The 23,518-nt window shown below is 41.0% G+C and overlaps 1 protein-coding gene and 1 pseudogene across 1 annotated transcript in view; both read right to left on the minus strand.

Annotated features, from left to right (window-relative positions):
• Window positions 1-14,374, minus strand: part of LOC147895802 (uncharacterized) — a 43,464-nt gene extending 29,090 nt beyond the window's left edge. The window contains exons 1-3 of the mRNA XM_087383106.1: window positions 14,039-14,374; window positions 5,313-5,433; window positions 144-311 (exon numbers count right to left, since the gene is read on the minus strand). Coding sequence (XP_087239232.1) covers window positions 144-311; window positions 5,313-5,433; window positions 14,039-14,226 — 477 coding nt within the window. The 5' untranslated portion in view covers window positions 14,227-14,374. The remainder of the gene's footprint in view (window positions 1-143; window positions 312-5,312; window positions 5,434-14,038) is intronic.
• LOC147895803 (uncharacterized) lies at window positions 6,526-7,217 on the minus strand (annotated as a pseudogene).
• Window positions 14,375-23,518: the final 9,144 nt, after the last annotated feature.

A 23,518-nucleotide genomic window follows, 5' to 3' on the forward strand; every position in this document is an offset into this window, starting at 1 on the left:
AATAGCTACTACATAATTCATTGTCGAGAGTCCCAAATTCCCAAATCAATAAATTCATTTGATTCATCAAATTCTTAAGATCTGAGAAAAAACTAAGCACATAATCAGTTTCCCCAGGGTATAACTTGGTTGGATTCATGTACCGCCTTCTTGATCAAGTCCATTTTGACAGGATTGTTCTTTATCCGTGCAAGGGCTGCTTGTTCTTGCTGCCTTATGAGTAACAGAGGATCAGTATGAAGCTTACGCCAAGTATCATTCGCTGAAACAGGCTTTTCTTCAACAAAAAGTGAACCAGGTGCCGCTGCAACCTATGTCATGGTGAAAACAATATTTGAGAAGTGTGAAGACATTCTAAACAAGAAAATTTATGAATATTCATGTTGTCATAGTGAAAACAATATTTGAGAAGTGTGAAGACATTCTAAACAAGAAAATTTATGAATATTCATGTTGTTTATTGGCATGGTAAGAGAAAGAAGACACAAAGAACCATTAAAATGGATGAAGAGATAAGCAACCATTAAAATGTGCAACCACATGCCACATACAGGACCACAAACACAAAACCAGAGATTTATGCCAAGCAAATCCACAGATGATATCTTATAGAATATTCAATATATGATTCAAGATCGAGCATTGCCACATGTGTATAGATAGTCAATTGTCTGTGGGTTCTCCCTAGCAGTATCTCCTCTCTCGTTGTATCCAAGCTACTTTTAATGTTCATCCCATTGGGAGGTCCTATTGCCTTAGAGCCTTGCCATTTTACCATTTAACAATGGATACCTGTGAGCAAGGATGTGGGGGAGGATGAATTGCAATAGGGAAGGGGATGAGAGAGAGGCCACATGGGCTCTATATGATAGAGCCATGGGGACTGAACTGAGAAAAAAAAGAGAGGAGGGCTGCCACATGGGCAGCTGGCACAGCCAGTGGGGCTGCATAGCAGCAGCAGAAGGCGCTGGAAGGGCAGCACATATGGCACCCTGTACGCTTATTTATAGGCTCAGCACTGCATGTACAGGTTGGGCTGGCAGATGTACAGACTGGTGGGCCAGTCTCTGGATCTGGTCGGTCAAATCAGGGACTCTCCAGCCGTTTGAAAAGGTTCCCCATTCGGGGGCCTTGGCATTAAGTAGTGCACTCCTGTGCAGATATTGAGCACAAAGGGGAGCATCAAGGAGAGGATAGGAGCAGCAAAGAGCCAGCCCAATGACGATCATTGTAAGCACGCAGGCTGACAGAGCTGAGACATTCCAGACGGAGATAGAAGGCAGCATACAGGTATGCCAAAGGTCCACATCTATGCATCGTCCAGGCTTCTAGATAGTGACACATCAAGCACTACATATTTGACCATTTTGGAGCATTCTTTTGGGCTAATCTACGTGTTGTGCATTCTCTAGTTAATGTCTCTGTTTATTTCTTTCATACTTGTGTACACACAGAGTGATTCTCTTTCATGCTTGCGCGAATTTCAATCTTCTGCAGCAGGGAGTTGGCTGTGTGAAAGCAGCTCGCCATTTTCCGACATGGCCCACTAGTTCAGCAACCGAGGTCATCTCCAACTGGAGGGAGAGATCCTTTGCGAGAAGAAAGGATCTTCTATCCAAGCTTCATGGATCCTATTCCGAGCTTTTCGAGATGGAGGCAAATTGGATGGGAGCAATTATCCAATCTAGAAGGTGAAGATATGGAGTGACATGGTGCCAAGGAGGAGTGGAAGGTGATGACACAAGGGGAGCTGACCCTAGCCCACAGTGGATGCAACAAGAAAGACAGGTAGTAACACCAATAAATCCAAATGAGGTGGAAGAGTGGGAGGGGGAGGACAAGGATGCTGAGGTGTTGTCACCAATTACTGGAAAGAGGCAGATACAGTGATTCTGCATCTTCAATAACAGTTCCACCTAAATGCACTGTGTCCTTTCCAGTGTCCTACTCCTACCTTGTGCAACAAGGATTTGTCATTATCACTCTCCCCGTCATACATCCTTGGCCTCAAGGGCGAGCGGCCTTGACCTTTCTGAAGTCGTAATGGTGGTTATAAAGGTCATAGAGCTCCTCGGTAACATGTTGCATCGGCAGTTGAGCTACGTCCGCCTTATGACCAACCGCTTGGAGTTGACCTCTAAATCCAGTATCCTTCTCTTCCCACTCTTCTACCAGGTCTGGATAAAATATGTTTTTTATTTTTTGTGTCGCATCTTTTTGGCTTCGGGCTTTGGATCTTCTCCTTCCATTACCTTCCACAACATCCTTGCCACCAGGTGGTTCCGCTGCTGCACCTTCCAGACAAGGTGGTTATCCCCATGCAGATTTGCCGCACTTGTCCAATAATTGAAATCAGCACATGTATTGCCATCGAACTGAAGTTCCTAAACAGATGCAACTGACACAATAACAAGCTAAGGCACACCTGTCTCCTCGCAAAGGTACTTGTCCTTCAGACATACGAGTTAATTTCCATGGACTTGAACTAAGATCTCCTTCCAAAGGTTCTCAGCTTCAAGTTCCTTGCACTTTGTGATCTTCCTCAAGATTCTAATACCATGTTATAAAACAGAGACGGAGGTTGCTTGCTGTAGTCACCACTCCCGCAGCAGAAGATTGTGTAACGTAGCCTAGAAATCACACAATGCTTTATTGCGCACACAAGTGAATATAGATAGATTTAGATAGTTAACGAACCATGCACATGAGAGTAGAAACAGTAAATATGTATTGCTCCAAAGATGGAAAAAACATTGTACAAAGGTGTACTCAATGTGCACCCATCTAGCAGTCGAGGTACTACCGAGATGTGAGCCCCGGACTTGTGCTTGTGAAGTGCTGGTCCTTTAAGATTCTGCATTCCCTTGTAAGCTCGTCAATGCTGAAGGCACGTACTGCCAAAGACTGTTTCATGTCTTCAAGCTTGTCTTTGCAATCCTGGAGCTCTTCTTCTTTGTGAATTAGAGTGAGTCAAGCTTGTGCCACTACCTCCGTCTGCTAAGCATGTGCTGAGGTCGAGGAATAGTAGGTCTGTAGGATTGCCGTTGCTTGTACTGCTGTTGTCAACTGTGTTTGGCTTTGGTGGAGATTGGAGATCACATCCCTCACTGCCTTCTCTTGAGCTTGGAGAGCTTGGTTCATGCGCACTTCTTCTACCTCCTCCTCATCTATTTGCGCCCGAAGTGCCTTGACCTCTATGGCGATTGCTTGGAATTGGTCTTTGATTTCTGGTGCAGTCTGTCTGTCCAATTCTCTTGCATAGTTCGGACATTTGGATCATTTGTCTATGATTCTGTAGTACTTGTAGGGTGTTGTTCCAATTGTATTTCAGTCACTTGGGTATGACTATCTCCTACCTCCTCCAGGCATGTCCAAAACCCTGTCAGGCTGTGTAGTCTCCAAGAGCTTCAGTGGGCTGAGTCTGCAACCAATGGTGAGGTACTGTTGGTGTCATGATCCTTGACCTCCTTGCTGATTTTGTCTGCACCCAATTGTGAGGCACAAGGCTCACTGATTCCACGACTCCTTACTGCTGGAACTGCAGCCAATGTGTGAGGCACTAAGCTCCAAGGGCCTTTGTATAGGGTTAATGCCCTGCTGTACTGCCTGAACCAGCTGCTGCCTGGCCAACCAGTCTGTCTGCTGTCCCAGACTGGGCCAACCCAGTCTGGCTCTTCCTGGATCAGCCCGACCAGTCCTGGAGCCTACAAATGGCCGTGGACCTGGCCCTACTGCCTTCCGCCTTCTCTGCTGCTGCCTTCTAGGTCTGCTGCAGCAGTGCCCGACTGCTTACAGCAGTCTGCTTCTGCTCCAGACCTGCCACCTGTCTGCAGCCTCCTGCCTGCATCTAACAGTCCCAGATTGGAGCTCCAGCCATTGCTGCACAGGATCAGCAATCTGCCTGCTCCAGCCACCTGTATATGATGTACTTGCTGCTGCCCTGCAGCATTTCTTCCATGCAGACATATCTGCTGCTCACATCGCAGCCTGCATGCTGCCCATGTGGCAGCCCTGTTACAGCACTCAGATCTGTCCTCTCATAGCCCTATACCTAGATGAATCCAGGAACATTCCCAAACTCATCCTCTACAAATACAACATAGTGCAGTTTCAATCTCACGATATTCACTCATAAGATTGAAAACCATAAACTCCATCACGCATAGCAAGGACTAGCTACTATGACATCCCCACTGACGTCATCAATGCCCAACAGTGGGTGTAGACCATAGTATAAAAATATGCTCTCACACATACAAATCCACACCCCGCACATACTTGAGCATCCATTTATACAAAGTCTTCGTGTTGAGTTTTTGTCGGCACTCCGGAGGTGAAGGGCAAAAGGGCAGACTCAACCATGACGAAGGCTAGCACTAAAGGAGAAGGCTAATCAAAAAGTAGTCCAAAATCTCTTCATTCAAGCTACAACTGCTTGTGGAGTCTAAACGATTTCATTTTAGTCTCTCCCAAACGAGCATCTAAATCTAGCTGATAGGGCAACGCACCATTTAAGATAGAAAGAATTATTGCAATACCAGCAGGCCGCAACTTGGACGAATACTTCACAAGGTGAAATTTGCATGTCCGCTAATACGGTAGAAGCATATACCTAGATGAATCCAGGAACATTCCCAAACTCATCCTCTACAAACACAACATAGTGCAGTTTCAATCTCATGATAGTCACTCATAAGATTGAAAACCATAAACTCCATCACACATAGCAAGGACTAGCTACTATGACATCCCCACTGATGTCATCAACGACCAACAGTTGGTGTAGACCATAGTATAAAAATATGCTCTCACACATACAAATCCACACACCCACACATACTTGAGCATCCATTTATACAAAGTCTTCGTACTGAGTTTCGAACGGCACTCCGGAGGTGAAGGGCAAACTCAGCCATGACAAAGGCTAGCACTAAAGGAGAAGACTAATCAAAAAGTAGTCCAAAATCTCTTCATTCAAGCTACAACTGCTTGGGGAGTCTAAACGATTTCATTTTAGTCTCTCCCAAACGAGCATCTAAATCTAGCTGATAGGGCAACGCACCATTTAAGATAGAAAGAATTATCGCAATACCAACAGCCCGCAACTTGGACGAAAACTTCACAAGGTGAAATTTGCATGTCTGCTAATACGACAGAAGCATATTCTGGTTCTGGTCCGCCTCTCCCATGTCCTCCTCATTTGGGGGCTCATAGGTGGCTCCTAAGATCCTTGTAGTTTTTGTAAATGATAAGAGTTATACAACATTACATCACAGAGGAATAAAACACGATTCAATGGCAAAAGACAGTACCTTTGCAACCTCATTTTCTCCTTTGACTGTATCAATGGGCTTCCCCAACAGATATTCTTCTGTGGAGCTCTTGCCAACTGCCAATCCAGAGTTGTACAGAAATTCCAAGCGCTCCTGTTTTCTGAAAATAAAGACAATAAGAACAAATTTGAATCAGTGTCAGAATCACAAATTCTGCAAGCGAATTTGACATTTATACACACTCACATAGACACCATAATCCCAACTTGCCAACTTGAAGACCAACTTAATTAGACAGTCACCACGTTTACCTTAACCAAGCAACATCCACGAGAAGAACAACATACTAAAGGCAACTTGGAACAGAATTTCCGATTTGATTACTCCTGATTTGATTAGGGAACAACACAATACTGTTCTTTTATGACAATATGACTTATCAAACTTTAATTGAGTAAAAAAACCTTATGGCCACCTCCTAGGCATGCTATATTGAGGCCTAGTTTAAAATTCTCCATGCAGGATCTTTGATCATGTTAAGTCCAGAGACAGAAGCTGTCCCAACACGATTAAGTACTACATCCAGATGAATCCAAGGACATGCCCAAACTTACCACAGAAGCATTTTGTAAGACTAGAATATATCCAATCGTACAAATTTAGATTTTTTGTTGTTCTAAAGTCTGAAATTCCACAAAGAAAATAAAAGAGAAAACAAAAGAGAAGAAAAATGAGGTAACAAAACCTTTTGGAAAAAAAAGGGAGACATATTTAGCAAGCAAAGCAACACTTATGTCGTCATCAGTGCCCAAGCATAAGTAGCTATACTGGGTTTCTAAAGACCTGCGCAGTCTCTTGGGCAAACCTAGTGCTTACTAAAATACGTCAAATAACAAAACAGAAAGAAAACAAGAAATAAAGAAGAAAGGAAGAAGGTGACTAAGCAAAAATAAACAAACAAATCAAGAAACAAAATCGACCAAAAAACACGGCTAGAGCGAGGGCCTTAGCGAGCCCTTCGCTCCAACCCACAATGGCTTGTATGAGTTTACATTGATTCCACACTTTTGTCCCATAGGCCCGCGAGGCCTCCCGCGGACGTTAATATATATTTCTCTCTCTCTCTCTCTCTCTCATGTAGGAATGAAAGGAAGAATTTACAAAATGAATCAATTATGTAGAACATAAAACTAAAATGAGCCTCTTACACTTATGTACCGCTTCCTACAAAGATGCAAAATTACTTTTCAACTTAGAAAGCACATGCAAATTTAATCAATTTCTCTTTTGAAACTAAAAGAAAAACGGGTTGTTCAGCTCTCTGCTTTTTGTTTTCAATCATTCTAAACATGCCTAAGGCCGATACACCATAGATAAAAGACTTCATATCTAAGATTGTGCGTACTTTCTTCATTATTTTTCTAAGAATATACCTCCTGTGTATTAGTAAAGTGATCAAATTACTATTTTGAGTGATAAAAGATTCCTTAGTTGTATAAAGGCGGGAAAATCTATGAAATGGGAAAAAATGACTCCATATCTTGCTAAATCAGAAATGTTCAAGTCAATGTGAGGCATTTTTATACTGTGTAAACCACTATATTCAGGTTGTTCACGTTTATCATATATATCAACCTCTAATCATACAGTAGATTGAGAAAGTCTAAGATCTAAGAAAACACAAGACTCCCCTCTTGAAGTGCAGTTCAATTCACAAGATTCACAAGGATAGATTCCTTCTCCAAAAGCACAAGCATCTTTGTACATAAAGTCTTGAAAGTCAAGAATATCAGGTACAAATAAATCATCTATAAAACGCCTAACTTCGCTAAGCTTATGCGAAATGATATGGCAAGTATTGATAGAAATAAGACCTTGCATAAACTCAAATTCATAAGTGAAAAGATAAAAGTTTGCTAAAAAGACAACACAATTAGTGCCCATAGGGATTTGTTGGAGATATCATAGCCAAAGAGTGTGGTGATGTGATGTGTTAGAGTGTAGTAGTAGGTGATCTAGTACTAGTCTATGTGTGTGAGTCATGTGTGAGTGCCACATGTCATCATGGGACTTATCCCATATGCACTAGGTGCTAGTGTGTGTGTGTGTGTGTAGCCTATATAAAGGCTTGTACTTCACTTGTCATGATATACTTGATGAAGGAATGAAAGCCTTCATGGTTTCCACATTTGTGTACCACTTCTTCACTCCCTAGCCTCTCTCTCTCTCTCTCTCTCTCTCTCTCTCTCTCACACACACACCATGTTTCTAACATGGTATCAGAGCAGGTTCACCCTGCCATAGCTGCCACGTCATCTCCGCCCTAACCCTAACCTTCGTCTCTAGCTGCCACCTCATCTCCGCCCTAACCCTAACCTTTCAGCTGCTCCTAGTCGATTAGGGTTTCTGCACAGCCGCCTTCATTGCTGCCTTCATTGAGCCTCCTCCATAGCCACTTCCTTTCGTTTCTACCTGTCTCCAATCTCCAAAGCCTACCGCCTCTATTCCCCTCCTCTTTTAGCTTCTATTCGGGTCTTTTTGGAGCTACAAGCGGCCCTATTATCTGGTGGTCGGCACACTGTTCAAGGCACGCCTGCACGTGTGGATCTTCGAAGTCGTTTTGGAGCTTTTCAACTCCGATTCTAGGGTTTCCAGGCCGCTGCAGCAGAGCTGTCCTCCTATTTACATTGGTTGCAGAATTCAAGGCTTTTGGAGGCTTTTTCGACCTAGTTTGGAGCTGCTATTGCATTTTCGAGTCATTTTAGGGTTGCTGCTGCAGAACCACCTATCCTAGAAGCATTTTCGCGGCTGCTCCTAGCCTCCAACTCATCTAGAACAGCCGATTTTTGGACTGGTGACCTGCTGCAACATTTCGGAATACTCTAGAGAGCTGCCTAATCAGTTTTGGACCTGCTGGTGCATTTTAGTATATCTACACATCTACGACAGCATCTCGTTGTAGCTTGGAGCTGTCTTGCTGAGCTATACTTTTGCATCTGGCACCCCTACAGCTACCTTCTTGAGACTTTCAAACCTGCTACAGCACTTGGAGTGCTTTCCACGCCCCCTAGTGCACATCTCTTGGCTCATTCTTGCATTTTGGGGCATCTACTTGCTGCTCTTTGATTCAAGTTCACTCAGTTCTACATTTCCAGGCGTATTTTTGCTGCAATTCCATTAGGGTTTGCATTTTGGAACCTCCGAGGTCATCCACCAGCAGCTGGACACATTTATTCACGCCTTTCTCAACCTGCTGATCCATTTCAGAGCCCTAAACCAGCCTCTTCATTTACTGGTTATCCATTTCAGCTTGCTGCTTTTGCTATCTTAGATTGAGACTATGGAGCCTCGTCCTCGTGGTGAAGAGTCATGAGCACCACTCTCAGCTAGGGATGAGCAACATGACAAAGCAATGGCGCTTATTGGTGTGAGGTTGGCCAACCAATTACTTCATCAACTTGACGTCACTACTTCAGCTAAGGAGACCGTGGACAAGCTCGAGAATATTTATGCCATATCTATAGGACCTGAGGAGCAAGCTTTATCAACTATATTGCACGATCTATCCCTCTCTGAGGTGGTAGATTATGCTTAGCTCTATATGTGTTTGTGTTGAGTCAAATAAAGGTTCTCAGCCTTGAGTTGTCCCTCTAAATTGAATGTAGTTGGAGTCATTAAGAGATACTCTGCCCTGGGTTGTCCCCCAAAAATGAATGTATTGTCTTTTACTTTGCTTGATGGTATCGACCACCCAGTTCAAAGGAAGGGGGGATGGCAAGTGATGGTTTGCCCTTGCCGGTCGCAAGCTGACTGAGAAGTCACTATCACACGGGAGGTGTTGGATAGTTGTACTTGCTCTTTGCAGTATCGCGGGGGAGGGGGGATCGGTCTACTTTTGCATGTTGGGTCTCACACTCTTTGCTCTGAAGGGGGGGCTTGGAGATATCATATCCAAAGAGTGTGCTGATGTGATGTGTTAGTGTGTAGTAATAGGTGATCTAGTACTAGTCTATGTGTCTGAGTCATGTGTGAGTGTCACGTGTCATCATGGGACTTATCCCATATGCACTAGGTGCTAGTATGTGAGTGTGTAGCCTATATAAAGGCTTGTACTTCACTTGTCATGATATACTTGATGAATGAATGAAAGCCTTCATGGTTTCTACATTTGTGTACCACTTCTTCACTCCCTAGCCTCTCTCTCTCTCTCTCTCTCTCTCTCTCACCATGTTTCTAACAGGATTCCTATAATTTGTTGAAACAAAGAATCACCTATTGTGATGTAAAGATTATCTAAAACAAAATCTATCCAAAAGCAAACATCTTCAACACTTACGACCGTTGTGTATCTTTTCTTTTTAGAATCAATGTCATGATCTTTATTATTTAGCCACAAAAAGTCAAAATGTAGAGCTGTTTTCTCAACTTTTAGCATTTGCATCTATCTTTGTCAAATCTTAGCTTTAAAACTTCGGTCATTAGCTTTTTTATTCTAAACTTCAAATCCTCGAGCTCGATCTTTGTATAAAGCGTAGTAAAATCATAGGTGACTCTTTTTCTTGAATGCTTCGAGAGGAATTAAAAAATTTTACAATAGGAATCACTCCTATAGAGTCATTTAAAATCTAGCTTGAATGCGAGGGGACATCTGCCTCCTTTAATAAGTCCCTCCAAAGTTCATGGACACTAGGCAACATGGCTTTGAAGCAGTAACTTAGCCATTTAGAGACATCTTTCAAAGTAGTCTCACAAGCAGCTGCAATAAATCTTGGCTTTTTTGGAGTTTTGTGAAACTTCCTTCAAAATCTTCCCTTTCCATTTTGATAAGATATTTTGAACTCCTTAACTTTCTTCTATGTGCAAAGCAAACTTTGAGATTCCCTTATCAATAGCTTTTAAAAGGCAAGACTCTTTTGAAAGTACAATCGAAATTCCGTGCCTTTCATGAAAAGGTCTCTTAAGTTACTAGAAAGCGAAATTGAAATATCAGTTGTGACTACATGTCCTAAATCAGCAAACTGAAGTGATTTTTAATACTATGATAGTCACCCACAAGGTTACAAATCATCAACTTCATCATGCATTGCAGGAGGCCGGTGCACAGATGGAATTGTCAGATACACAAATGCAGTGTACTAACACAAAATCAAAAGATGTGCAATTACACAGATGATAGTGTTCTTGCGCAAAATCCAAATATGTCTTTGTGTAAGGCTCAAGAATATTTCAAACTTGCAAAACTGAGAGTTTGAGGACGTTGCCAAACCAGCGGGTTTTCAATAAATAACATCTTAAGAGGGTTTGCAACTGAACTCTGCACCTGTCAATTTCAATTTGTTCCCAAGACCTGGGAGCTTGGCTAATAGTGTTGATATTATAAACCCATAAAATGAGCTTGGTTGAATTTCCAAGCATGTGCTACTTGAGCAGATTTCCCCGTTGAAAGTCATCCGAAAGAAGTTCATTATCAGTGCTTTAAATTTTCTTCGTCCCTCTCCATGGTCCTAGGATTTGGGAACTGCCTGAAGTAGAGCAATAGGCATTCAGAATACTCCCAAAACATGTCAGGGCATGTACAATACTCCACAGACTACAAAGCATCAATGCCTGTTTCAGATTGTGCTCATGTCTGACTTGATCGCTTCCAAAAATATGAATGGATCTGAATCTGCTATTAACATGTCGATATAAAGTTTAAAACAGACATATACCAGGAAGGCAAGCATGGAGCACCAAAAAAGAAGCGATCTGCAAACCTTATGTTTCACTATGATATACAGGATTCAGCAAGACATGCAGTAACACTATAATTCCACGAGAAATAACAAAAGGATCTGATATCCACTGCTCACATACCCTGGAAGCGATCATGGAGTTTGCTTCTTAAAAGCCCAACATATGTAAATGCTGTATTGTAACATGGAAAACCAAAGACTACCAAATATAATAATTGAACTGTAAAAACATAACTGCAGTGCCATATCAGATGCTTCCCATTTCAATAGATATATGCAAGGCACCAAATAAAATGCTTTGGCCATGTATTATATATAAAGCGACTTAGTATCAGTATGATACAGGACTCTAAAGGCATAAATTTAAGAAACATGAAAGCCATTAGAGTGCTATCAAAATTGAGCTTAAATTTTTTAATGTGTCAAATCTCAGGGCCTTTAAATATGGTATACAATCTATTGTACAGATTTTTAAGACGCGGTTAAATTCGTTGTATAAGTTGAGCACTTAAGTACATGGGAAGGAATCACAGGCAGCACATGGTACATGATAAGAGGTGACTCATCAGATTCTTGACACCTAGAGGTGTCTTATCCTACTATACTTGCCACATTTGAATGTCCACGTTCTTCTACAAATAAGGGTGCTTCTTACATACTATCACATGTCATGACAAGAGAAATCACTAATCCGTGATTAGTAGACATTAAAACATTATTATATATTATACGCCAATGGTGTAACATGTATATGTATTTATGGACACCAACCGATTTGTTATGGCGGTGGATCATCTGAGTAGATATGACTAGTCAAGCTGGAGCCACTGCTTTAGACGGCATCGAATTTGGACATGTGATACTCATTTTATTAATAAAAATGTGCACACACGTGTCTAGGTCCTAGGGGCAATAGGAAGGGAAGGGTGCATTAAGGTGCATTGAATGGTAGATGCATGGGTCATAGGCTAAGGGTAGGTGTAAATGGGAAGATGGAACTTGAGTGATCTCAAGGGACATTAATGACAGGGTATCACCCTTTCATTGTGAATCTCACGTAGCATTCTTCATTCACCTTGCATTCATCTGCCATCTCACACACCTTGCATGTAAGTCAAAAATAGAAACAAGTACTCTCACGAGGGCGCTCTTCCCCATTGGAGGGGCCGCATTCAAATTCTGCATGCATTGCACACATTTGTATTCTCGAAAAGTCTGGTTTTTCACATCACATCCAAACCTGGATGCCCTTTCAAATGATAACGTTTTGATTTTATCTATTACATCCTTCTGCACATGAAGTAACAAATCCCTTATGGGAAATTTTTACATGTCATCCCTTCGCAGGGAAATACAAACAAATCTATTTGCCATAGAAAGCACTATATATCGTTATAGGAGATTTGCTGTTGTCAACGGTGACAAAATGTGAGAATGGTTTAAATTGTGATTCGAAAGCCTCAATCAATTCAGTTGATAACCTAGTATATGGTAAACATCAATCAAGCCTGTGGCAGAAAGCTAGTTCAGCAATCTGAATTCTGTCGGAAAGAGTGCCAACCACCTTCTACAGGCAATGAAATTGGATGCCCCTTGCACGCGCTCTTGCATGGTGGCTGATGGGGATATTAATCTCATAACAAAATGTGAAAGTGCGGTTCCTTGGATATATTGAAGAATTGAAAACCCCTCCTCACTATCCCACCAGCTTTTTGGGATAGTGGGAAGGCTAACATGGCTATATGTAATTGATTGAGATCCCCGCACCTAGCGTTTCCTACCGGTGACATTTGGCAGCTTCTGGCTGCATTTCCTACAAGGTAGCAGCACACTTGCGACACATGGCTGATGGCAATATTAATCCCATCAATAATTTGTGAAAGTCTGGTTCCTTGGCTATAGAACCCCTCCTCACTATCCTGCTGGTTTTTTGGGATAGTGAGGAGGCTAACACAGCTATGGGGCGGGGAGTGGGGGCAGCTTCTGTCTGCATTTCCTACAAATTGGCCTCATCCTTGGCTTCCAAACCGTGACTTGAGGCTGAGATACGCCTCTCTCTTGGATGAGTTATATGTAGCGAACAATTTGTTGAGATTAAGATTCACAGCTTCAAAAAAGCATCAATCGCCATAACCCTGAATTACGAGGAGGGTCTAGGAACTAGGCAGTGCAGGAACGTATATATCCAGATGAATACAAGAACATAACTCATCCTGTAAAAGCCACAGGAACAGTGCAGATTTAGCCTCGTGACACTCAACCACAAGATAAGAACCATAAACCCAAACACAATAGCAAAGACTAGCTAGTATGACATCCACCCAGATTGGCTCCTATACAAATATCTTATCAAATGGAAGGACTTACAGTCAAAGCATTCTGCAAGATGTACCCCAGCTTTTGACAGCATGGTGAAGAGCTACCCAGCTCCACAGGATGTAGTTCTTAGGATAATTTTTTTCAGAAGAATGGCTTTAATAGACGGGAAAAAGTTGAACCCACCTCTTTGTACATAAGTTGATGTCACCTCTACACTCTTACGTCTAGTGACTCTCCTGCCGCTTTCGATCCACCCGATTCCCTACCCTCTCTCAACTATGCTTTGCTTCTCTTCCCGCTATTCTTTCCTTGCTTTATTCTCCTCTATTACAGATATACTTGAAACAGCTCTTGAAAGATCAGGAATCAAGTTAAACACCTTAGTAACAGTCCCTTTTAACATAAATTGGGAGTGGAAAGGCTGAGTCTAACATGGCAATCATGTGGCAATTATCTGGTTTAGAGCTGCATATTCCTCTGTTTCCTTTTGACATGAAAAAAACTCTCTCCACATATGTGCGTATTCTCTAGTGATTGTTACCGTTTTGAGTGGCCCGCTGTATTTTTTATTGGCTGAGCGTAGACGACACGGTCTAAGGACATGAAGATAGGTTTTCTTCCGTAGAGCCCATGCCGGAACCGAAACTCTCAAATCATAAAAGTAGCATAGACTAAACCTACTTGCAAAGAGACAAAAGACGAAGTACATACGGAACAAGCCCGGCCTGTTCTTGGAGTGAACGAAACTCCTGAGCTTCTCGTTCATCGAGAATTTGCTTCTTCAATTCCTCCAATTTCTTCTGCTCCGCCTCGTGCTTTTGCTCCGCCTTCCAAACGGTCTCGATGTTACGCAAGCTGCCAGTGTGCCATCCCTTCTTGTTGAGAAATTTGAGTGCCATGTTGCCTAAGAGAACCGCTCTCGAGAGATCAAGGGATTTTTCGTGGTCTTTAAGATCTAAATTACCATTGTAAGGAAATGATGCTTATGATTTCGCAAGCGTTGGGGGAAATGCAAATACAAAGGGGCACGGGTAACTCGGGCTTGAACTCTTGGTCACCGATTACGTAATAGGTCTTGGAAAAATAATTCGTATTAGTAGTGTCTCGCAAGGCAAAAATTAACAAAAATTAACCTAAGGGGCTAAAACATGTGGGTGTGTATGTGCCCGTCCTGAGTTCAAGCCCCAAGGATAGCTTAGGATTCTATCTTGGTGACCTCGTATGGGGGCATTATTGGCACTTTCAATTTCAATACAACACAAAAATAAATTTTTTTTTAAAATAACCTAAGCACCAAACATTAATTATCGGAGCATTTTCGCGAATTCCAGAAAGTTCATGTTGAGCCCCAGAGCACGTGTATAGAGTGAGGGAGAAGTTGCATTGCCCATTCGTCCTCCCCTGCTGCCTTGGACTCTCAGCTTGGGAGAGGCAACACAGAGCATGCTGCCTTGGCCTCTCAGCTTGGGAGAGGCAACACAGAGCATGCTGCCTTGGCCTCTCATCTTGGGAGAGGCAACACAGAGCATGCTGCTTGTTAGCTTACCATAAGCATTTGGTTCCTGATGGCGGTGAGGCAGTGTACCAATGGGGATCAAATCTATAGTGGCTGGAGTCGAGCTCATTGATGTAGATGCAGTAGTTCCCAAGGGTAAAGTGGATCCCTTGTGTGTCGCTATGCTGTCGACTTAGAGCCCACCACGATGTGAGCATTTGTTCACATTGTCAATCGTGGTTTGCTTCATGGCTCTCGTGGTTTTGTCTTTGTCCTTTTCAGCTCCTCCTTTTGCTAGTGTTTTCTCTTATTGTTTGGCTTTATTTGAAGTGGATATAGTTTATGGAGGGGGTTATACAACCCTTCCTTCCCTCCATTAGCTAAATGAGGATGAGTTGGACTGAAGGAGGCTCCTTCCCACCAAATAGCCAGTCTCTACTGGTTCACAACCGAGATGGGGAAGTGGTCGGGATGGGAAGCAATGAGCTGAGCAAAAAAGCATACTCCATTCAAACTAGCATTGGGTCTCAAAGCATTCATACCAATGGAATTCATTGTGCTAAGTCCAAGTGTGGCTATCTAACATATGAATAGCCAAGAAGAAGCCCTCAAAAAGTAATTAGATGAAGTGTTCAAAATCAATGAAGTAAGATTAGGGAAATCATGAATGAAAAGTATGGCATGACGACCAATCAAGAAGAGAACATTCAAAGGTGGGATGCTCGTACTACTATATAGTGCTACAATTGGAGTAACGAAGCAAAAATTATATCATGTAAGGGTAGGATCATACTAAATTGAAAAATGCTTTGACAATGGGACCATCAGTCTGGAAGATTTGAAGGAAAAATAATTCCAAAGTGAGTCAACGAGATGAAAATCAAAATGTTTTGGCCAACAAGTACAGTTCATTTGGGTATAATTTTTTGAGGTAATTATGAAGGGTCATGTCAAGGAAACCAATCCCAAAGTGCCATTACATGTTAAATCAGGGTTAAAACAGTGAAATTAGGTGAGATTATGATGGAAGGAAGCACCAAAAATGGTGATGGACTCCCAATAAGGTATAGCATTAACTTAACATGATTTTGTGATGAGGGAGGGCCTCATGATGGAAAAGAGAGACATGAAAAGCATAGTAATTTGATAGTTGATGGATTGTTAGGTAGTAAACCTGAAACACCCATATATTTAAGCCCTCTAAAAATTTTGAGCTCACTTTCTCATTCAAGGCTTGAGCAAACAACACTCTCTTTCCTCCATAGTCTCTGAACCCCCATCTAAAATTACCAGCCTCCTCCAACAATCAGACCAAATGAAATCTAATCATTCATGATTCCATGATGAGGGAGGGCCTAATGATGGAAAAGAGAGACATGAAGAGCATTGTAGTTTAATAGTTGACAGATTGTTGGGTAGCAAACCCTAAACACCCATATACATAAGCCCTCTAAAAATTTTGATCCCACGTTTCTCATTCAAGGCTTGAGCAAACAACACTCTCTTTCCTCCATAGTCTCTGAACCCCCATCCAAAATCACCAGTCTCTAACAATCATACCAAATGGAATCCAATCGTCCACCAAAGAAAAAGAGAGAGAAAAGCTAGCAACCTACCTTGAAGGAAAAAAGGTACAAAATCCAAAGGGGATTGAGATCAATTTGCCAATGGCCAATCGTAGCTGTCACCTTAATGACTTCTACAAAGCTCCATGGAACAAGGTCTTCAATTAAAAAGTAGCCATCGATGCAAGGGGATCTAGCCTTGTGACATCTACCAGGATGAAGTCTGCTAGGTCATAAGACTACAATACTGACTCTAGCATAACATGCCACACGCCATAATTGTTCTCGTCCAATTGTCGATCGACAAGGAACGTGGGTAAGATAGTATCTTCACCTTGTTTTATGCCAATTCTTGTAAAGAAGCCATGGGATAGAAGTGAGAGGGACAGGGAAGCTCAGGAAGGAGGATAGAGGACGGGCAATGAAAGAAGAAATAATGGAGGGAGGAGAGAAGGTTGAAGAGGTTTCAAGAGGATGCTTCCTTCAACCTCCGAGTAACTAGCCTTCACACAAATTGCCTGTTTGATATGAAAACACCCTCCAAGGTTACGTTGGCCCTTATGGCATCTAATCTAGGAAGGTTGACCTTCCAACTTGTTCATGTTTCATGATATCTGCATGTATAGGGCTCCACCATAATCTTGCACTTAGGATCTTTCATACTATGGGTTTGATGTAGAAATGACCAGTAGCCACACCTTGATGGGATTCATCCATGATGATTGCTCTTTCATCTGGAAACATGCATCATTAGAGGACCATGTCTCACCCTTTTTGCTAGCATACACTTGACAGATTTAAGGCTTTTCTACTCTAAAGAACATGTATTGATCATATTTTTTATGATATAATATACTAAAAACTTTTTGTCAGCCCAAACAAAAAATTCCCTCACCTTTTGTGCATGCTTTAATTTTTGGGAAATGTTTCACTTGAGAGATACTGCATGATCTATTTATGCCTTTGTTTGTACATCAACACCATGAACAAGCTAGTATCAGGAAGACTATTGTTGATCCATTCACTAGATGACAAGCGACGACAAAGGCGTGAGAATTCACAATGTGACAAGCCAAGTTTGTGGATGATCTTGAAGTTGAACTCTTGAAGCAGCAACATCCAACCATATCAGTCATGGCTTCATAATCATTTTTCTGGTCTAAGATTGCATCGCCTAGTAAAAAGTGCCAAATTCTTTGGTCTAATTTCTTTTGGATTCTCATTTAGTCACATCAAGTTATGTTATCTTAGTTAGTGAGAACATTGAACTTGCATAGTAGATTGGGACCGTTTGAGTTGAGCCATGAAGGACCCAATTGTCATCCTAGATGCATCCACATGCACATGGAGAATAAAATTATTTTTGGCTTTGATATGATTTGGGCCTTTATGGTCATTTCTTGCAAGGTATAGAATGCTTTGCTTCAATATTTTCTCCATTCAAAGTTTGTATCTGCTTTTGTTAGTTGATGAAGCTATTTTCCTGGTAAGCATTTGTAGAAGCTATGGAAAACCAAGAATGAGCATTCTTGCTTGACATTGTCTAGCTCCATTATCTTTTGACTGCTGGCATCGATCTTTGATTTTTTGGTCATGATGCTTTCATTGGAAATTTTATCCTAGCATCACTCTTGAGAACACATGGAACATGCAATAGTATGGAGTGAGAGAAAGTTGTCTCCTTGCATTTTTGAAACACCTTTTGTATACATTCCAAGTGTATTTGCTTTGTGCTATACATTGAGAAATCATCCAAGTATATCACAATAAATTTGCCATTGTACTCTAGGAAGGTTTCCACCATGAAGCACTGAAATGTTGCCAATGCATTCTTCAACCCAAATGCTTCCCATTTGGTTATGAACATTATGTTTTCTTAATCTTCTTTGTCTAGCATTATTTAATTATAACCACTATATTCATCCATGAATGAATATATCTTATGCCTTACTACCTTGTCCATGATGGTATCCATGAATGTAATTGGGAATGGGTCTCTAATGGTCTACTCATTGAGCTTTTACTAGTTAATGTAGACTTGCACCTTGCCATTCTTCTTTGGCATTGGAACTAGTCAATCACTTTGGTTAACTTGACTTCCTTGATGAAATTTTCAAGAATCTCTTCATTTGATTTGGATTAAATTTAGTGGCTGAAGCAAACCCACATTAGTTTCTTTGATTGCGTGGCATTTAATGGTTCATCCACCACCATTGATTTGGATTCCTTGGTTGGTGGGTTCTTCTTGGACTTCTCTTTTCCCTTTGTTGTCTTTGAGCCTTTGTGAAGTCCATGTGGATATCTTTGTCTTCCATGAGCCTTTAAATTTGGTGAATTCCCACATCGCATCAATCATTGGGAATCGCACACTATTGAGGGTAAGTAGTTTTTTCTCAATGTTTTAGGCATATGTCTCTTCCCCTTCTAGGCATTTAGGCTTGTAATTCTTTTGGGTCATGCTTTTTCCCATCAGTAGCTACATGTTTTCCCTATCATGGGTGGTAGTGAGAGTCTCCCCTCACCAATCTTGAAGGACCTTGATACTCGATCATCCCATAGCAGCATGGGGTACCCTTCTTTGCTCTCTATTTTGATGATAATGAATGTGACCGTGACATAGGCTCTGCTAAACTTGGTGCAACATCCTTGAGTATGCTCAGTAGCATTAAAAAATTTGGTTTTCCATCTAGATTTTGAATGGTGAAGGCTTCAAGTTCTTCACCTTGACCCTCTTCTAACCTCTTCAAAGATGATGTTCACTCTGTGCCTCTATCAATGAACAGTCCCTTCACTATGTAATTCCAAAATTTGGCATTGATCATGAGCACTTCTGCATCCTACATCACCATTTTGGTCACCTCTGCAGTTGTTGCAAGGGGTGGCGACATATGTCATTATTAAATACCAGGATTTGGAAGAATTTCTTATTGTGGGAAGCAAATTCTAGTTGAAGATCATTTTCCCAAGCTGTGTTAATCTATTTCTACTCCACCAGGCCTTTGGATTTGTTCTTGCTCTTGGTTTTATTGCTATCCTTCAATCTTTCATTGGGTCCCTTTGGTTAGTTGTTCATCACTTGATGACTAAATGACTCCCTATCTTGACTAGGGGTTCTTTTGCTTGAGGTCATGGCTTATTTACTTAGCCATTTTCTTTTCTTATTTTTAGCAAAACTTAGGCTCTATTGGCTTCTTGAAGCTCATCTAGACTGCTCTTTCTGATCTTGTGACCACCTTTGTATTCACCTCTACAAGCACCATGACTGCCATCAATAGGAACTCATCTTGATCATACATGAGTTTTGGAGCATCTCAAGTTGTTTCTTCCACAAGTAACATTTGCTATTCTAGCGGATTTCCTTGTTGCAGAAGTTAGCATGCCATTTTGGTGATCTTTGATAAGTCCACTCGGTAGGATCTTCCTTGGGTATCCTTTTCCACTTGGTGGACATTGGCTATTTGTTTGTGCACATTGAATCAAGTCTTGTGGCCTCGATAACTGTTACGTTCATGAATATTTGCATCAATATTGCCCCATCGATATTATTGTCAATATATTAGGTCATAGAATATTCCAATCCTATCATTGATACTACTATCAAAAATCCAAAAAATGTTGATATAAGCATCAATATTTGCATTGATAAGGCTCTAAGAAAAATATAGCGTCAAAAAAAGCATCAAAACTATGCAAAGTTTAACCATTGACAATTTTGGACATGTGTGGAGGTTACCACAGATCCTTGCAACAATGAAATTAACTCAAATGGTTTCACAACCAAAAGTTATTTCTACCAATTTTCTCCTCCATTCTCTAAGCCTCACTAGAATCTCCTAAGTTGCCCTTGTGATACTGATGCTCATCCTCTCAATCATCCGTGGCCAAGTTTTGCACATCTTTAGCATGTCAATTGAGTTCTCCTAAATCAGTGTTTGAGAAACCCTCTGACATTTCTAGATTTCAACACATTTATTTATTGATCATCTATTTCATTCTCCACTTCCATATCTTCAAATACACATCACTTTCTAGGTGCAACTTAAATCACAAACCACCATTGGTTCTTTGCTAAATCGAGTTGAAAAACCACCCAAGATATAGTGAGAAAAAATTCACGAGGGATTCAAATATGTTCATGAAAGATTTAATGAAATCTAGGGGCAAAACATCATTATAAGAAAAATGGCTACTTGCTTGTAGTGCAAGGGTAGAACAATTACGTTAATAATGTCATCCCAAAATTTTCTCGAGTCAATGATAAAAAATTACATTCTTCCTAAGTGCAAGTGTAGAACAAATGGGTTAGTAATGTCATCCCAAATTTTTGTTGAGTCAATGATAAAAAATGCACTTGGATGCTTCTTGAATATGGCTTGAGCACCCTATAGATGACTTTGAACCATTTCACATCATATAGAAATACTAATTTTCCTCATAAATGAATTTTGAAATAATCTTTGAGGAATGTCAACTGCACAAACTATTTCCACAAGATGGATATGCATGGTACCTGAACGATTGGAGACCTACTAAAGTAATAAGATATAAGAAAAAGCCTTGATAAGTGAAAGAAGAACACAATCAATCACAAAAATTTGGTGAATTAAGAGAAAGAGAACTTTTGTACCTGAGCAATTAAGCAAGGTGGGTTAGTTATGCATTGTCCACATCAAAATGCTTTCGACTTGAAAGTGACATTGGCCCAAATGCCTTGAAATGTCTTGAGTCTGCATGCCATTCCATAATATTTGCAACTCATCTATGAAAGGGTCTAGGTACACATCCATGTTCTTTACCTTATGATTGCTTTGGCACAAGGAGTGGCAAACATAAGATGCCCCTTCTTTATAGTAGTCAACCATGGAGGAATATTGTAGATTGTGACTAGCGTGGAGAAATATTATAAATTGATACTACCATTGAAAGTTTATGGTACCATGGAGGAATATTATAGATTGTGGCTACTCTTAGCCACATGGACCATGATGGAAGCTATTGCCGAAAACACCATCCATAGCCACCTCAACATGCAAATAACAAGGATCAAGTTCAAACTTTGACCACCTCTTTTCTATGTGTCTCGAAGGCTTATCTAGAAGGACAGAGTGATAGTGTTGGGCTAAGGTGACCCAAAAGATTGGTGGATGAAGCTTTATCATGGCAAGTGGAGTCCAAGCACTCATTTACAAAGAGTTTGGATTTTGAGTGGATGGCCATTTCCTTGATAGAACGTAAGAATGAATAAGAAGACCAACTCAGAGAACAAAGAGAGCATCTTTGACAGTACTTGGCTATCATTCCAGAGAGATTGCATCAAGAAAGATATGAAGGTAGAAGATTAGCTACAACTGATGGTCAAAAAACCAATCGGCAAGAAGAGCGACATGCTTTTGATGGAGAGAGATGCCACTGAAGACCTAAGGTGAATGCGGAGCAACTAAGGCAATTTGCTTGAGTTCCTTTTTTAGTAGATAAAAATTCTACTCGGCCAATAGGTGCATGTCAACCTGTACCCCTAAGACTTGAACATAGTACCAAACGACTGATTGAGGGAGAGTCTGTAGCAACCTCACACATGAATGCGGTTATGATAGGTGTAAGGCTAGTGACTCGGTCCTACTAAGTGAAAGACCTGCTCACTCGGGTTTTGGGACAGAAAAATCTAAGTCCAACATCAAGGTGAAATTTCAAAATTTCAAAGGCACAGATGATGAGACCCCTACAATCACTTGCAGAGTTTCTTGTGTTTCTATCACATTAATAGTGCAACAATAGATGAAGAGTATATGGATTATTTTCTGTGTACCTTAGTGAAAATTCCCTAATCAATTTTCAATTGGGTCTTTCCTAGATTGTGGTATGCAATGTTTGAAGCATTCGTGCGAAGATCTTGGCAAGAGATCAATGGAGAAGATGTTCAGACAAAGCTAAGTGAGTTGAAGCAGAAAAAAGGAGAATTTGTTCAAAGACTTTGTGCTTATAATGTGAGCTCTCATTAACCAATTGAGCACAGTTCCGTATGACAAGTCTATGTGAGCTTGGTTGATCATGGGTTGTACCCAAGTGGCTTTGCACAAGCCGGAGTAGTTAATTCAACTAGGACCTATGAAGAATTGCTAGACCAAGCTATTGCTTTGGAGAAGAGTTAAGACTTAAAGAACAAAGGCAAATAAGAAAGATGTTTACGGTGATACTGAGGAGACATTAGCAAAGAAAGACAAACTCAAAACTGAGTTGAAGAAGGCCTTAAAATAATTGGGCATTTGTTGGGTACCAATGAGAAATGTTGTAACAAGTGTTCTAGAGGTGGAAATGTGGAAGAGGAATGCAAGACTAAGTATTGTAACACTTGCACCAAGTTTGAGCATGATGAATCGGATTGGTTCAATGGTAAAACTCATCAAGTATCAGCAAACCAAGTGGTGACTGATGCTCAACCATTGAGTGGTAAACCACCACATTTAGAGTAGAGGGACAAAGGTAAGAATGGTAAGGAGAAGACCGACCCATCTAAGATCAAGTGCTTTTGTTGTGTAGAGAATGAACATTTGAAGTTCCTCAAGACTAACATGGAAAGGAAAGAAGTGGATCCAAAATGGTGAGCATTATACCCAAGCTGCCAGATGTAGTTGACGCCCAAGTGGTCACTCAATCGAAAGGATCAATAGCAACCACTAAAGATATAGATGCCTCAGTAAAGACATCAATTAGAAGTTCAAAAGGAGTTAGCAGCTAAAAATGCAAGGGAATTGAAAGAAAAAGCTCGAGTAGTGAAGATGCCCAAGCAGACTTAACAGTCTGTTTTTTTACTAAGAGAGGGGAATCCTCAAGCTGTAAAGGAAAATGAAACAAAACTAAGTGCTTCACAAGAATCTAATGCAGAGCTAGCCTGAGCATCGAAAATATTTAAGAATATGCAAGTCAGTTTGACATTCATCGAGTTAATGTGAATAGCTCTGTATTGTCGTGATTTCTTTGCTTAGCAAATCAAGGAATCATCTGAGCAACCAAAAGAGGTGCAATACTTAGCCACTATACCAGTGATTAATACTCTGAAAGTTGATGAGGAAGTCCCAATGATCACCATCAAGATTAAGAAAGAAACCATACCGGGAGCAATAGTGGATGGTG

The sequence above is a fragment of the Dipteris shenzhenensis genome, chromosome 12 (genome assembly GCF_047967505.1).
Source record: "Dipteris shenzhenensis isolate YYH24624 ecotype China chromosome 12, Dip_SZ_1.0, whole genome shotgun sequence".
NCBI lineage: Eukaryota > Viridiplantae > Streptophyta > Polypodiopsida > Gleicheniales > Dipteridaceae > Dipteris > Dipteris shenzhenensis.